Below are 12,500 nucleotides of genomic sequence, written 5' to 3'. Positions count from 1 at the left end.
TGTCTTAAACGCGGGCTGGAGCTTCACCTCTTTAGCAGAGAGACGCCCACACAGCTCAGGGTGCATTGCTATTGGCTGATTGAAACCAACATGTGGTGAAAGCTGGAACACCCCCCCTCGTGCTGCAGGAGGTCCCGCAGCATCAGGTCCAAACCCCAGACTCAGGGACACTTTCCCCCCACTGGCAGACCACCTGCACCTTTTAAAGAACATCCAGAACCTTCATCTGTTTGCATCTACTTGTTTATCTATATCTCATATTCCATGTACTTGTATACAGACTCTTCTTGCACTACTTCAATTTGATTTGCATTAACTTGCACATCTCAAAACATCCTCGTGCACTATTTGATCTGTTTTATGTGCGATATGTATTCATGTTGCTCTGCTGGAGGAGGACTTCAGTTTCTCATCCCATCTACTATTTAATATTCCATTCCTCACATACTTATGTATAACATCCTGCTTTATGTTTTATTACTGTACATTTGTAATTCAACGTGTATATTTTGCTGCAATGCAAACATTTCCAAAATTGGGATCAATAAAGTACTTCTTCTGTTATCTTACACCGTAGCTGCTGAGCACAGGATGATAAAGACTTGGATCTGTTACACTCACAGTAACCAAAGATATAAGATTGACAATTACATAAATCATTACTATATGATTTATCAGTACATCTACTCTCTCTCTGTGTATATTATTAGTTCAAATAAAAAATAATAAAGTGTTTCCTCCCCGTCGGGGAATTGAACCCCGGTCTCCCGCGTGACAGGCGGGGATACTGACCACTATACTAACGAGGAAGGGATAGCATCGTCGGGTGCAGTACCCTTTTTCACCATCAGACTGGAGTACATGGGCCAGTGGCGCTGTCGCGGTGTAGCTGGTGAACTGCAACAACAATTTAAATCTTATTCGCGTGGTTTATTTGACTTTATATTGATATATCTTAGCTGTAACCTAAAACAAGTAAAGCTGCAGTAACATTTATTTATTAAGGATTGAGTTATTAATCTTTTCTCTGTACTAGTATTTCACTTTTACTTCAGAAGCAGTCTAAATGTTAGACTCTAAAGTTAGTCCTTAAACTGCAAGGAAAGATTAAATAATGTTATTACCAAATAACAGCAGAAGTACAGACTAATGCTGCTTTATTACTGCATACTTTGTTTTACATGCTGTTGGAACGCATATCTGATCTTATGAACCTGACAGGTAATTCAATAATAAGTTATAAAAGTGATTTTAAATCTTTATTACATTGATAATCAAACATTGTGTTAGAGTATTTTTATATATATATTTAATATATATGTATTTACTTTCACTGGGTTTGAACCAAGCTTTGATTTTGTGATCATAACGTCTTTATGTTTAATTGAGTTTTATAGTGATGCCTACATGTAAAATAACATTTTTGATTATAAACGGTCACTTTTACAAAAATAAAGGAGAATTTAGATTTCGGTCTCCTCGCGGTCGGGGACTCGAACCCCGCTCTCCCGCTTCCCTCAGCTAAAACTCACTAAACGCTTTCCCATTCATTCTCTATGGTAGCGCTAAACCAATACGGGTGTAATATATACTTGGCCGCTAGTGGCGCTGTGAGGCACCTTTCACAGTGAGAGGGAGATTCAGAGCAAACTACAAGTTATATTTACACTAAAAATTACAAGTTATATATGCACTAAAAACTACAAGTTATATTAACACTAAAAACTACAAGTTATATTAACATTAATGAACAATGAAGAGACATGTGATGATATGTTATCACAGACATGTTTTAGTCTAAGTTTATATAGGTTAACGAGAGATAAGATAATAAGAAGTACTTTATTGATCCCTATCTGGGAAATGTTTGCGTTGCAGCAGCATGAAAAACAACAAAACAAGGCATTGCACATACGTAGAAATAAACAATAGAAGATAGAAATTATCTGCTAACAGAGCACTTATATACTAACAAAGGACTGGCTTATCTAAAGCCAGCTGAGTAGCACTTGAAACGTTTGGCTCTATGAAACCTGATGTACTTTATGATTCTGTTTTCTTCGAGGTTGTGTCTTCCTGGTCGAACGCACTTATTGTAAGTCGCTTTGGATAAAAGCGTCAGCTAAATGCAACGTAATGTAAACAAAGTAGAACATATACAGTGGGCCGTGAAGAAAAAACATCGATAAACTCTGACAATAAAACACTTTTAAAGGGCTTTAGACACGATTTAAAGCATATCTAATATTTCATATTATTTACATTTAGAGGATAAATCACATGTCAGTATTATACTTTGCTTACTAAATGTGTATTGGATGTTGCCTTGTATCTCTTTCAGATAGAATAATGTATATATATATATATATGTATAATGTATATATAATATGAAATCGCTATTATTTTACGTATTTACTGCCGTTTTTGTGATAAAAATAATAAAGTGTTACCTCCCCGTCGGGGAATTGAACCCCGGTCTCCCGCGTGACAGGCGGGGATACTGACCACTATACTAACGAGGAAGGGATAGCATCGCCGGGTGCAGTACCCTTTTTAACCATAACACTGGAGTACATGGGCCGGTGGCGCTGTCGCAGTGTAGCTGGTGAACTACAACAACAATTAAAATCTTATTCACGTGGTTTATTTTACTTTATAGTGATATTTCTTAGCTGTAACCTAAAACAAGTTAAGCTGCAGTAACATTTATTTATAAAGGATTGATCTTTTCTCTGTACTAGTATTTCACTTGACTTCTGAAGCAGTCTAAAGTTAGTCCTCACTGCAAGAAAAGCTTCCATCCATCCATCTTCTCCCGCGTATCCGTGGTCGGGTCTCGGGGGTAGCAGTTCCAGCAGAGAGCCCCAAACGTTCCTTTCCCCTCATCAAGCAGCTCTGACTGGGGGTCCCAAGGCGCTCCCAGGCCAGAAGAGATATAATCCCTCCACCTGGTCCTAGGTCTACCCCTTGGTCCAGGGGTAGCCAACACGGTGCCCGCGGGCACTTAGTCGCCCCCAGGGGCAACGTGAGTCGCCCGCGGGACATGTTCTAAAAATAGCTCGCCAAGCAAATCCAAAATGTATAAAATACACAAAACAAAAAAGGAAATGTAATTAAAAGAATATACCCTATGCATAAACGAAACCTAAATCATAGCGAACTCTATCTACTTACTACAACTCTATATCTAACACCCCTCCTCCCCCACCCCCACAATGAATATCGACCAATCACGTTCTTGCTTGACTTGCGGAACCAGCGTTGCAGTCGGGAAGAAAAGCAATGTGGCACCTCCCCGCTGATTCCCTTCTGGAAGATTCTACACATCAGCCCCGTTGAACAGCCTATCGTGCAGCCCAGCGCCATATAGATAGAAGAGTTACGACACCGGAAGTCCAAAAACGGTTATCGTCACGTGGTTCATGTAGAAGAGGATCGTTCCCCGGAAGCTCATGGCGGGCGATGTGAATGCATTGAAAACAGGAGATAGAACTACGATGTGTGGTAATCATTAGTGAATAAAGGTTTTGATTTGCAATATGTATACAACAAATCGATGTGTGTTTGTATTTACATCAATATGTTTTAAAACATAAAATAGAATTTGCTAATACTAAGTGATAATATCAGGATTAGTGTGAACAGCTAGTTTACATGTTACTAACGGTGCCTTGTTAAAGAGCCTGTTCTGTTTATTTATAGCTTTGAATTCTTTCAAACCAATATTATCTTCTTCAACCTGTATGGTAGTCAGGAGCTCCACTTTCTAATGTTTGATACATTTAGAGAGGGGATCTGAAGTAATGCTTTAACATTCAGATTGGATTCATTTCTACCATTTTCTTAAATTCATGGTAGTTTCAGTAATCCCCATGGTAACAGAGGACACAAGTTATCTAAATGACTAATGTCGTCTTTATGGCTTTCAGAAAGGACAGGAGACCGACAGGTGACTATCAAAGGACTAGCAGCAGCAGCAGCATGATGATGGTGATGATGATGATGATGATGATGATGATGATGATGATGATGATGATGATGATGATAAATGTGTTGTTTTAGGAACATCCATTGCAAATACATGGAATTCAATGAACATTGAATAGCATATCATGCAGTTTGTCGGTGCCTTTTCCTCCGTGTTGTCCTGGTGTGCTGTGCTGCCTCCTAGTCTCCACCATGGTGTGCTGTGCTGCCTCCTAGTCTCCACCATGGTGTGCTGTGCTGCCTCCTAGTCTCCACCATGGTGTGCTGTGCTGCCTCCTAGTCGCCACCATGGTGTGCTGTGCTGCCTCCTAGTCTCCACCATGGTGTGCTGTGCTGCCTCCTAGTCTCCACCATGGTGTGCTGTGCTGCCTCCTAGTCTCCACCATGGTGTGCTGTGCTGCCTCCTAGTCTCCACCATGGTGTGCTGTGCTGCCTCCTAGTCTCCACCATGGTGTGCTGTGCTGCCTCCTAGTCTCCACCATGGTGTGCTGTGCTGCCTGGGGATGCTCAAATCGCTCAGAGAAAGGAGTACGAATGTACGGCTTCCCCACTGACACAGAGCGGAGGGAGCAGGAGCAATTTCACAACCAACAGCAACAAAATATGTGATGTAATTATATACAAACACTGCATTTGCACTTTTTCACAAAACGAAAACCACACCATTGGGAAAGCTTAATGTTTTATTTAATACAAAAAAAAACAGGGAAAGGCTTGAAAAACACTGAGAGTTGAGACTCATGGTGCAGGGTGAGGGTCTCAGTGCAGGGTGAGGGTCTCAGTGCAGGGTGAGGGTCTCAGGGTGCAGGGTGAGGGTCTCAGTGCAGGGTGAGGGTCTCATGGTGCAGGGTGAGGGTCTCAGTGCAGGGTGAGGGTCTCAGGGTGCAGGGTGAGGGTCTCAGGGTGCAGGGTGAGGGTCTCAGTGCAGGGTGAGGGTCTCAGGGTGCAGGGTGAGGGTCTCAGTGCAGGTATTCAGGCTCCATTGAACCCCCCTCTGGTTCTTGTGCTGAGAGAGGGAGCAGCAGACAGGAGAAAGGGTTATACACACCTATATAGCACACCTATTGCCTTGGGGAGATAACGTGTTTACTTATATAAAACAGTAGTATTAAACTTACCTTGTGTTTTCACTCTCACTTAAGTCCCTCTCCCTTTGCCATCAGTCCAGAATCAGCTGAGCTGCAACATTATACATAATCACAAGGACACAATATGGCTCTGCTAAAAACACTCACTCTTACACGCACCAACGTTATATTTATCTAATATTTAACTCCCTCCACCCCCGCATACAATCCCGTTTAGAAGCCCCTCTTCTCTAATTCAACATGTTGGACGAAATGACATTAAGAGAACGGAACTTACAATTAAAAGGCTGTCCAACGTGTGTTGCTAACTTGCTTCGGTATGCTAATCTGTTATCTGTAAACGTTCCCTAAATCTACTAATTTAGGGATAATCCACTGACATCCTTTAATACACATGTTCATTAGAATCAGATGTACTGATAATATCCGCAATATAAATCTTTAAACTTCTTCTTACCTTTAAAAGTCCGTCACGAACGGTCTATTATGCTGCAACTCTACAGCTCTGCCAGCCTTGGCGCTAACTTCCGGGGAACGATTGAGAGGCTCCACGATCCGCCATTGCTGTAAAAAAGTGGTCCATTGGAGTGAACGGAGATGTCGTAACTCTTCTATTAAATAGCTCTGGTGCAGCCTATACAACACATCATCGTGAGGGGCAGAGTTTTACTGTGTGTGTTGCAACTTGCATATCTATGTATTCCACTTGACGCACACGCATGGCGTAATTTCCACTGGGGACAGGGGGGACATGTCCCCCGCTCGTTTCGATACCCCGTTTGTGTCCCCGCACTTTACAAATATGTTTATTATTATTTTTTAACGCAAGCCGTCATCGCCACGGAGGAGCACACAGCCTCTGTGAGCGAGAGAGAGAGAGAGAGAGAGAGAGAGAGAGAGAGAGAGAGAGAGAGAGAGAGCTAGGGAGAGAGAGAGAGCTAGGGAGAGAGAGAGAGAGAGCTAGGGAGAGAGAGAGAGAGAGCTAGGGAGAGAGAGAGAGCTAGGGAGAGAGAGAGAGAGAGAGCTAGGGAGAGAGAGAGAGCTAGGGAGAGAGAGAGAGCTAGGGAGAGAGAGAGAGAGAGCTAGGGAGAGAGAGAGAGAGAGCTAGGGAGAGCACACCTTTATCTATTTAATATAGATAAAGTAAGAAGTCATTCCAATGTGTATAGGACAGTAACAAAAACAGTTTAAAAGGGGAGGGATTAGTCAAATATGCATAAAGAAAAAGAAAGAATGCTAACTAACATAAGATAAGAATAAACAAGTTTAAATGATTTGTTATTGGTTGTGATCATATTCTAAAGATGATTGGATTATTGAAAAGTAAACCGCTCTCTTTCATCGAGTGCTGAGAGCTGTTTCCATACTTTGATGTTGTGCTCAAAGTGCTCCAGATCGATGCATGCCCCCGGACCCCCCTAGAGGAGGTGAGGACCCCCTTAGAGGAGGTGAGGACCCCCCTAGAGGAGGTGAGGACCCCCTTAGAGTAGGTGAGGACCCCCCTAGAGGAGGTGAGGACCCCCCTAGAGGAGGTGGGGACCCCCTAGAGGAGGTGAGGACCCCCCTAGAGGAGGTGAGGTCCCCTCTAGAGGAGGTGAGGACCCCACTAGAGGAGGTGAGGACCCCTCTAGAGGAGGTGAGGACCCCACTAGAGGAGGTGAGGACCCCCCTAGAGGAGGTGAGGACCCCCCTAGAGGAGGTGAGGTCCCCTCTAGAGGAGGTGAGGACCCCCCTAGAGGAGGTGGGGACCCCCTAGAGGAGGTGAGGACCCCCCTAGAGGAGGTGAGGACCCCACTAGAGGAGGTGAGGACCCCCCTAGAGGAGGTGAGGTCCCCTCTAGAGGAGGTGAGGACCCCCCTAGAGGAGGTGGGGACCCCCTAGAGGAGGTGAGGACCCCCCTAGAGGAGGTGAGGTCCCCTCTAGAGGAGGTGAGGACCCCCCTAGAGGAGGTGGGGACCCCCTAGAGGAGGTGAGGACCCCCTAGAGGAGGTGAGGACCCCCCTAGAGGAGGTGAGGTCCCCTCTAGAGGAGGTGAGGACCCTCCTAGAGGAGGTGGGGACCCCCTAGAGGAGGTGAGGTCCCCCCTAGAGGAGGTGAGGACCCCCCTAGAGGAGGTGGGGACCCCTAGAGGAGGTGAGGACCCCCCTAGAGGAGGTGAGGACCCCCCTAGAGGAGGTGGGGACCCCCCTAGAGGAGGTGAGATCCCCCTAGAGGAGGTGGGGACCCCCTAGAGGAGGTGAGGACCCCCCTAGAGGAGGTGGGGACCCCCTAGAGGAGGTGAGGACCCCCCTAGAGGAGGTGAGGACCCCCCTAGAGGAGGTAAGGACCCCCCTAGAGGGGGTGAGGACCACCCCCAAATAAAGCAGGTTAAAATAATTAAATTGCTACATGTTCTTTTAGTAAACCCTGCAGCGGGTCCCACAGACCCACACAGCGCTCAGAGGTTAAAGGTCAGCATAATAATATACACTGCAGAAACAAAACAAGAGGAGTGGGAGTGGGAGTCGCCCCCGACTCGTTTTATTTTTTGAAAGTATCCCTCCACCTGGTCCTAGGTCTACCCCTCGGTCTCCTCCCAGCTGGACGTGCCTGGAACACCTCCCTAGGGAGGCGCCCAGGTGGCATCCTAACTAGGTGCCCGAACCACCTCAACTGGCTCCTTTCGACGCGAAGGAGGAGCGGCTCAACTCCGAGTCCCTCCCTGATGACCGAACTTCTCACCTTATCTCTAAGGGAGGCACCAGCCACCCGGCGGAGGAAACCCATCTCGGCCGCTTGTATGCGCGATCTCGTTCTTTGGGTCATGACCCATCCTTCATGACCGTAGGTGAGGGTAGGAACGGCCCGGAGACAGAGAGCTCTGCCTTCTGGCTCGGCTCCTTCTCGTCACACGGTGCGGTAAAGCGACTGCAATACCGCTCCCGCTGCTCCGATTCTCCGGCCCATCTCACGCTCCATTGTTCCCTCACTCGAGAACAAGACCCCGAGATACTTGAACTCCTTCACTTGGGGTAAGGACTCGTTCCCTACTTGGAGTGGACAGTCCATCGGTTTCCTGCTGAGAGCCATGGCCTCAGATCTGGAGGTGCTGATCCTCATCCCAGCCGCTTCACACTCGGTGGAGAACCGATCCAAACAGGATTGGTGACAAAGCGCAGCCCTGGCGGAGGCCAACCCTCGACTTCCTGCCGAGGACCCGGACTCAGCTCTCGCTTTGGGAGCACAGAGACTGGATGGCCCTGAGCAGAGACCCCCTCACCCCATACTCCCGCAGCACCTCCCACAGTAACTCCCTGGGAACCCGGTCATACGCCTTCTCCAAGTCTACAAAACACACGACACGCCGACACGCCGACAGCCAGGAAGGAAGCGATGGATCCCCAGACCATCATCCCTTCACGTTGAAACCCTTCATGAGAGTCGATATTAGCAGAGAGTTATATTATTGTTGAGACGTGGCAGAGGCTCCGATCCAGAGAGAGGCTCTGATCGGGATATCTCCTCTAATATGAAAGTATATTTCCAGCAGCAGGAATGTGATTAAAGAGGAATGTCAGAGAAGAAGAGAAGCCAAGAACAGCTGACCTCTGCCCTCCCGCTGAGAGCTCCCAGCATGCATCTCTCTGTAAGACACATGTAACACATAATATCATAAATAAACTCAGGCGTTTTCTCAGGTGAACTGTGTAGGTAGAGGACCAGGGGGTAGAGGACCAGGGGGTAGAGGACCAGGGGGTAAAGGACCAGGGGGTAGAGGACCAGGGGGTACAGGACCAGGGGGTAAAGGACCAGGGGGTAGAGGACCAGGGGGGTAGAGGACCAGGGGGTAGAGGACCAGGGGGTAGAGGACCAGGGGGTAGAGGACCAGGGGGTAGAGGACCAGGAGGTAGAGGACCAGGGGGTAGAGGACCAGGGGGTAGAGGACCAGGGGGTAGAGGACCAGGGGGTAGAGGACCAGGAGGTAGAGGACCAGGGGGTAGAGGACCAGGGGGTGGAGGACCAGGGGATAGAGGACCAGGGGGTAAAGGACCAGGGGGTAGAGGACCAGGGGGTACAGGACCAGGGGGGTAGAGGACCAGGGGGTAGAGGACCAGGGGGTAGAGGACCAGGGGGTAAAGGACCAGGAGGTAGAGGACCAGGGGGGTAGAGGACCAGGGGGTAGAGGACCAGGGGGTAGAGGACCAGGGGGTAGAGGACCAGGGGGTAGAGGACCAGGGGGTAGAGGACCAGGAGGTAGAGGACCAGGGGTTAGAGGACCAGGGGGTAGAGGACCCGGGGGTAGAGGACCCGGGGGTAGAGGACCAGGGGGGTAGAGGACCAGGGGGTAAAGGACCAGGGGGTAGAGGACCAGGGGGGAAGAGGACCAGGGGGTAAAGGACCAGGGGGGTAGAGCACCAGGGGGTAGAGGACCAGGGGATAGAGGACCAGGGGGTAGAGGACCAGGGGGTAAAGGACCAGGGGGTAGAGGACCAGGGGGTACAGGACCAGGGGGGTAGAGGACCAGGGGGTAGAGGACCAGGGGGTAGAGGACCAGGGGGTAAAGGACCAGGGGGGTAGAGGACCAGGGGGTAGAGGACCAGGGGGTACAGGACCAGGGGGTAGAGGACCAGGGGGTAGCGGACCAGGGGGTAGAGGACCAGGGGGGTAGAGGACCAGGGGATAGAGGGCCAGGGGGTAGAGGACCAGGGGATAGAGGACCAGGGGGTAAAGGACCAGGGGGTAGAGGACCAGGGGGTACAGGACCAGGGGGTAGAGGACCAGGGGGTAGAGGACCAGGGGGTAGAGGACCAGGGGGTAAAGGACCAGGGGGGTAGAGGACCAGGGGGTAGAGGACCAGGGGGTACAGGACCAGGGGGTAGAGGACCAGGGGCTAGAGGACCAGGGGGTAAAGGACCAGGGGGGTAGAGCACCAGGGGGTAGAGGACCAGGGGATAGAGGACCAGGGGGTAGAGGACCAGGGGATAGAGGACCAGGGGGTAAAGGACCAGGGGGTAGAGGACCAGGGGGTACAGGACCAGGGGGGTAGAGGACCAGGGGGTAGAGGACCAGGGGGTAGAGGACCAGGGGGTAGAGGACCAGGAGGTAGAGGACCAGGGGTTAGAGGACCAGGGGGTAGAGGACCAGGGGGTGGAGGACCAGGTGGTAGAGGACCAGAGGGTAGAGGACCAGGAGGTAGAGGACCAGGGGGGTAGAGGACCAGGGGGTGGAGGACCAGGGGGTAGAGGACCAGGGGGTAGAGGACCAGGGGGTAGAGGACCAGGGGGTAGAGGACCAGGGGGTAAAGGACCAGGGGGGTAGAGGACCAGGGGGTAGAGGACCAGGGGGTACAGGACCAGGGGGTAGAGGACCAGGGGATAGAGGACCAGGGGGTAGAGGACCAGGGGGTAGAGGACCAGGGGGTAGAGGACCAGGGGATAGAGGACCAGGGGGTAGAGGACCAGGGGGTAGAGGACCAGGGGGTAGAGGACCAGGGGGTAGAGGACCAGGGGGTAGAGGACCAGGGGGGTAGAGGACCAGGGGGTAGAGGACCAGGGGGTAGAGGGCCAGGGGGTAGAGGACCAGGGGGTACAGGACCAGGGGGGTAGAGGACCAGGGGGTAGAGGACCAGGGGGTAGAGGACCAGGGGGTAGAGGACCAGGAGGTAGAGGACCAGGGGTTAGAGGACCAGGGGGTAGAGGACCAGGGGGTGGAGGACCAGGTGGTAGAGGACCAGAGGGTAGAGGACCAGGAGGTAGAGGACCAGGGGGGTAGAGGACCAGGGGGTGGAGGACCAGGGGGTAGAGGACCAGGGGGTAGAGGACCAGGGGGTAGAGGACCAGGGGGTAGAGGACCAGGGGGTAAAGGACCAGGGGGTAGAGGACCAGGGGGTAGAGGACCAGGGGGTACAGGACCAGGGGGTAGAGGACCAGGGGATAGAGGACCAGGGGGTAGAGGACCAGGGGGTAGAGGACCAGGGGGTAGAGGACCAGGGGATAGAGGACCAGGGGGTAGAGGACCAGGGGGTAGAGGACCAGGGGGTACAGGACCAGGGGGTAGAGGACCAGGGGGTAGAGGACCAGGGGTTAGAGGACCAGGGGGTAGAGGACCAGGGGGTGGAGGACCAGGTGGTAGAGGACCAGAGGGTAGAGGACCAGGAGGTAGAGGACCAGGGGGGTAGAGGACCAGGGGTGGAGGACCAGGGGGTAGAGGACCAGGGGGTAGAGGACCAGGGGGTAGAGGACCAGGGGGTAGAGGACCAGGGGGTAAAGGACCAGGGGGGTAGAGGACCAGGGGGTAGAGGACCAGGGGGTACAGGACCAGGGGGTAGAGGACCAGGGGATAGAGGACCAGGGGGTAGAGGACCAGGGGGTAGAGGACCAGGGGGTAGAGGACCAGGGGATAGAGGACCAGGGGGTAGAGGACCAGGGGGTAGAGGACCAGGGGGTACAGGACCAGGGGGTAGAGGACCAGGGGGTAGAGGACCAGGGGGGTAGAGGACCAGGGGGTAGAGGACCAGGGGGTAGAGGGCCAGGGGGTAGAGGACCAGGGGGTACAGGACCAGGGGGGTAGAGGACCAGGGGGTAGAGGACCAGGGGGTAGAGGACCAGGGGGTAGAGGACCAGGAGGTAGAGGACCAGGGGGGTAGAGGACCAGGGGGTGGAGGACCAGGGGGTAGAGGACCAGGGGGTAGAGGACCAGGGGGTAGAGGACCAGGGGGGTAGAGGACCAGGGGGTAGAGGACCAGGGGGGTAGAGGACCAGGGGGTAGAGGGCCAGGGGGTAGAGGACCAGGGGGTAAAGGCTAACCCTAACACCTGAACTCTGAAGAACATCCACCTCTTACTTATCTCTCAGATCCATGTACTTGTACACAGTACTTGTACTTGTACACGGACTCTTCCGGCACTATTTCTATTCTACTTGTATGAACTGGCAGATCTCAAAAGCTTCTCTTCACTGCTGCATCAGTTCTACGTCCTGCGCTGCTGGAGGAGGCCTTCAGCTGCTCCTCCGTCTCCTCTGAAGCCGGTGCATGGACGCTCCCTCCGGAGCCCGTTAGCCCGGATGCTAACGGGAGGTCTTCCAGCTGTTTCTGGAGGCTGACGTCTGCGTTCACGGCTCGGAGAGAACAGACCTCTGAAGCCTTTTAAAAGCTGAGGAGACTTCAGAAGACGAGAGACTTCAGAAGACGAGAGACTTCCTGTTTCCTGAGAGGCGTTCCAGTCTGATGAAAACACTCTGACATGTTGCAGACATCCACTGAAGGCCATCATACAGACACAGGAAGTAGGGAGGCCAGCAGGTGCCACGAACTCTCCATCAGGGGGAACAGCTTCAGAAGTACGGAGGCCAGCAGGTGCCACGAACTCTCCATCAGGGGGAACAGCTTCAGAAGTACGGAGGCCAGCAGGTGCCACGAACTCTCCATCAGGGGGAACAGCTTCAG

The 12,500-nt window shown here is 51.5% G+C and overlaps 2 protein-coding genes, 1 long non-coding RNA gene and 2 other non-coding genes across 5 annotated transcripts in view; 1 reads left to right on the top strand and 4 right to left on the bottom strand.

Annotated features, from left to right (window-relative positions):
• LOC117444282 (hepatitis A virus cellular receptor 1 homolog) overlaps nt 1–3,060 on the bottom strand; it is a 21,537-nt gene extending 18,477 nt beyond the window's left edge. The window contains exon 1 of the mRNA XM_071202721.1: nt 2,784–3,060. Coding sequence (XP_071058822.1) covers nt 2,784–3,045 — 262 coding nt within the window. The 5' untranslated portion in view covers nt 3,046–3,060. The remainder of the gene's footprint in view (nt 1–2,783) is intronic.
• trnad-guc (transfer RNA aspartic acid (anticodon GUC)) lies at nt 738–809 on the bottom strand. The gene has a single exon. It is a non-coding gene; the product is annotated as a tRNA-Asp (tRNA).
• trnad-guc (transfer RNA aspartic acid (anticodon GUC)) lies at nt 2,451–2,522 on the bottom strand. The gene has a single exon. It is a non-coding gene; the product is annotated as a tRNA-Asp (tRNA).
• A 192-nt stretch (nt 3,061–3,252) lies between the features above and the next one.
• LOC117444283 (alpha-1A adrenergic receptor-like) overlaps nt 3,253–12,500 on the top strand; it is an 18,254-nt gene continuing 9,006 nt past the window's right edge. Inside the window, exons 1-2 of the mRNA XM_034079949.2 lie at nt 3,253–3,504; nt 3,930–3,990. The gene's annotated coding sequence lies outside the window, so the exon portion shown is untranslated. The remainder of the gene's footprint in view (nt 3,505–3,929; nt 3,991–12,500) is intronic.
• Nucleotides 4,718–8,090, bottom strand: LOC139433636 (uncharacterized). Its single transcript, XR_011643039.1, has 4 exons — nt 7,797–8,090; nt 5,533–5,639; nt 5,106–5,166; nt 4,718–4,993 (listed from the first exon to the last, which is right to left on the bottom strand). It is a non-coding gene; the product is annotated as an uncharacterized lncRNA (long non-coding RNA).

The sequence above is a fragment of the Pseudochaenichthys georgianus genome, unplaced genomic scaffold (genome assembly GCF_902827115.2).
Source record: "Pseudochaenichthys georgianus unplaced genomic scaffold, fPseGeo1.2 scaffold_779_arrow_ctg1, whole genome shotgun sequence".
Lineage (NCBI taxonomy): Eukaryota > Metazoa > Chordata > Actinopteri > Perciformes > Channichthyidae > Pseudochaenichthys > Pseudochaenichthys georgianus.
The sequence above is the reverse complement of the archived record's forward strand: the minus strand, read 5'-3'. Positions and strand labels throughout refer to the sequence as shown.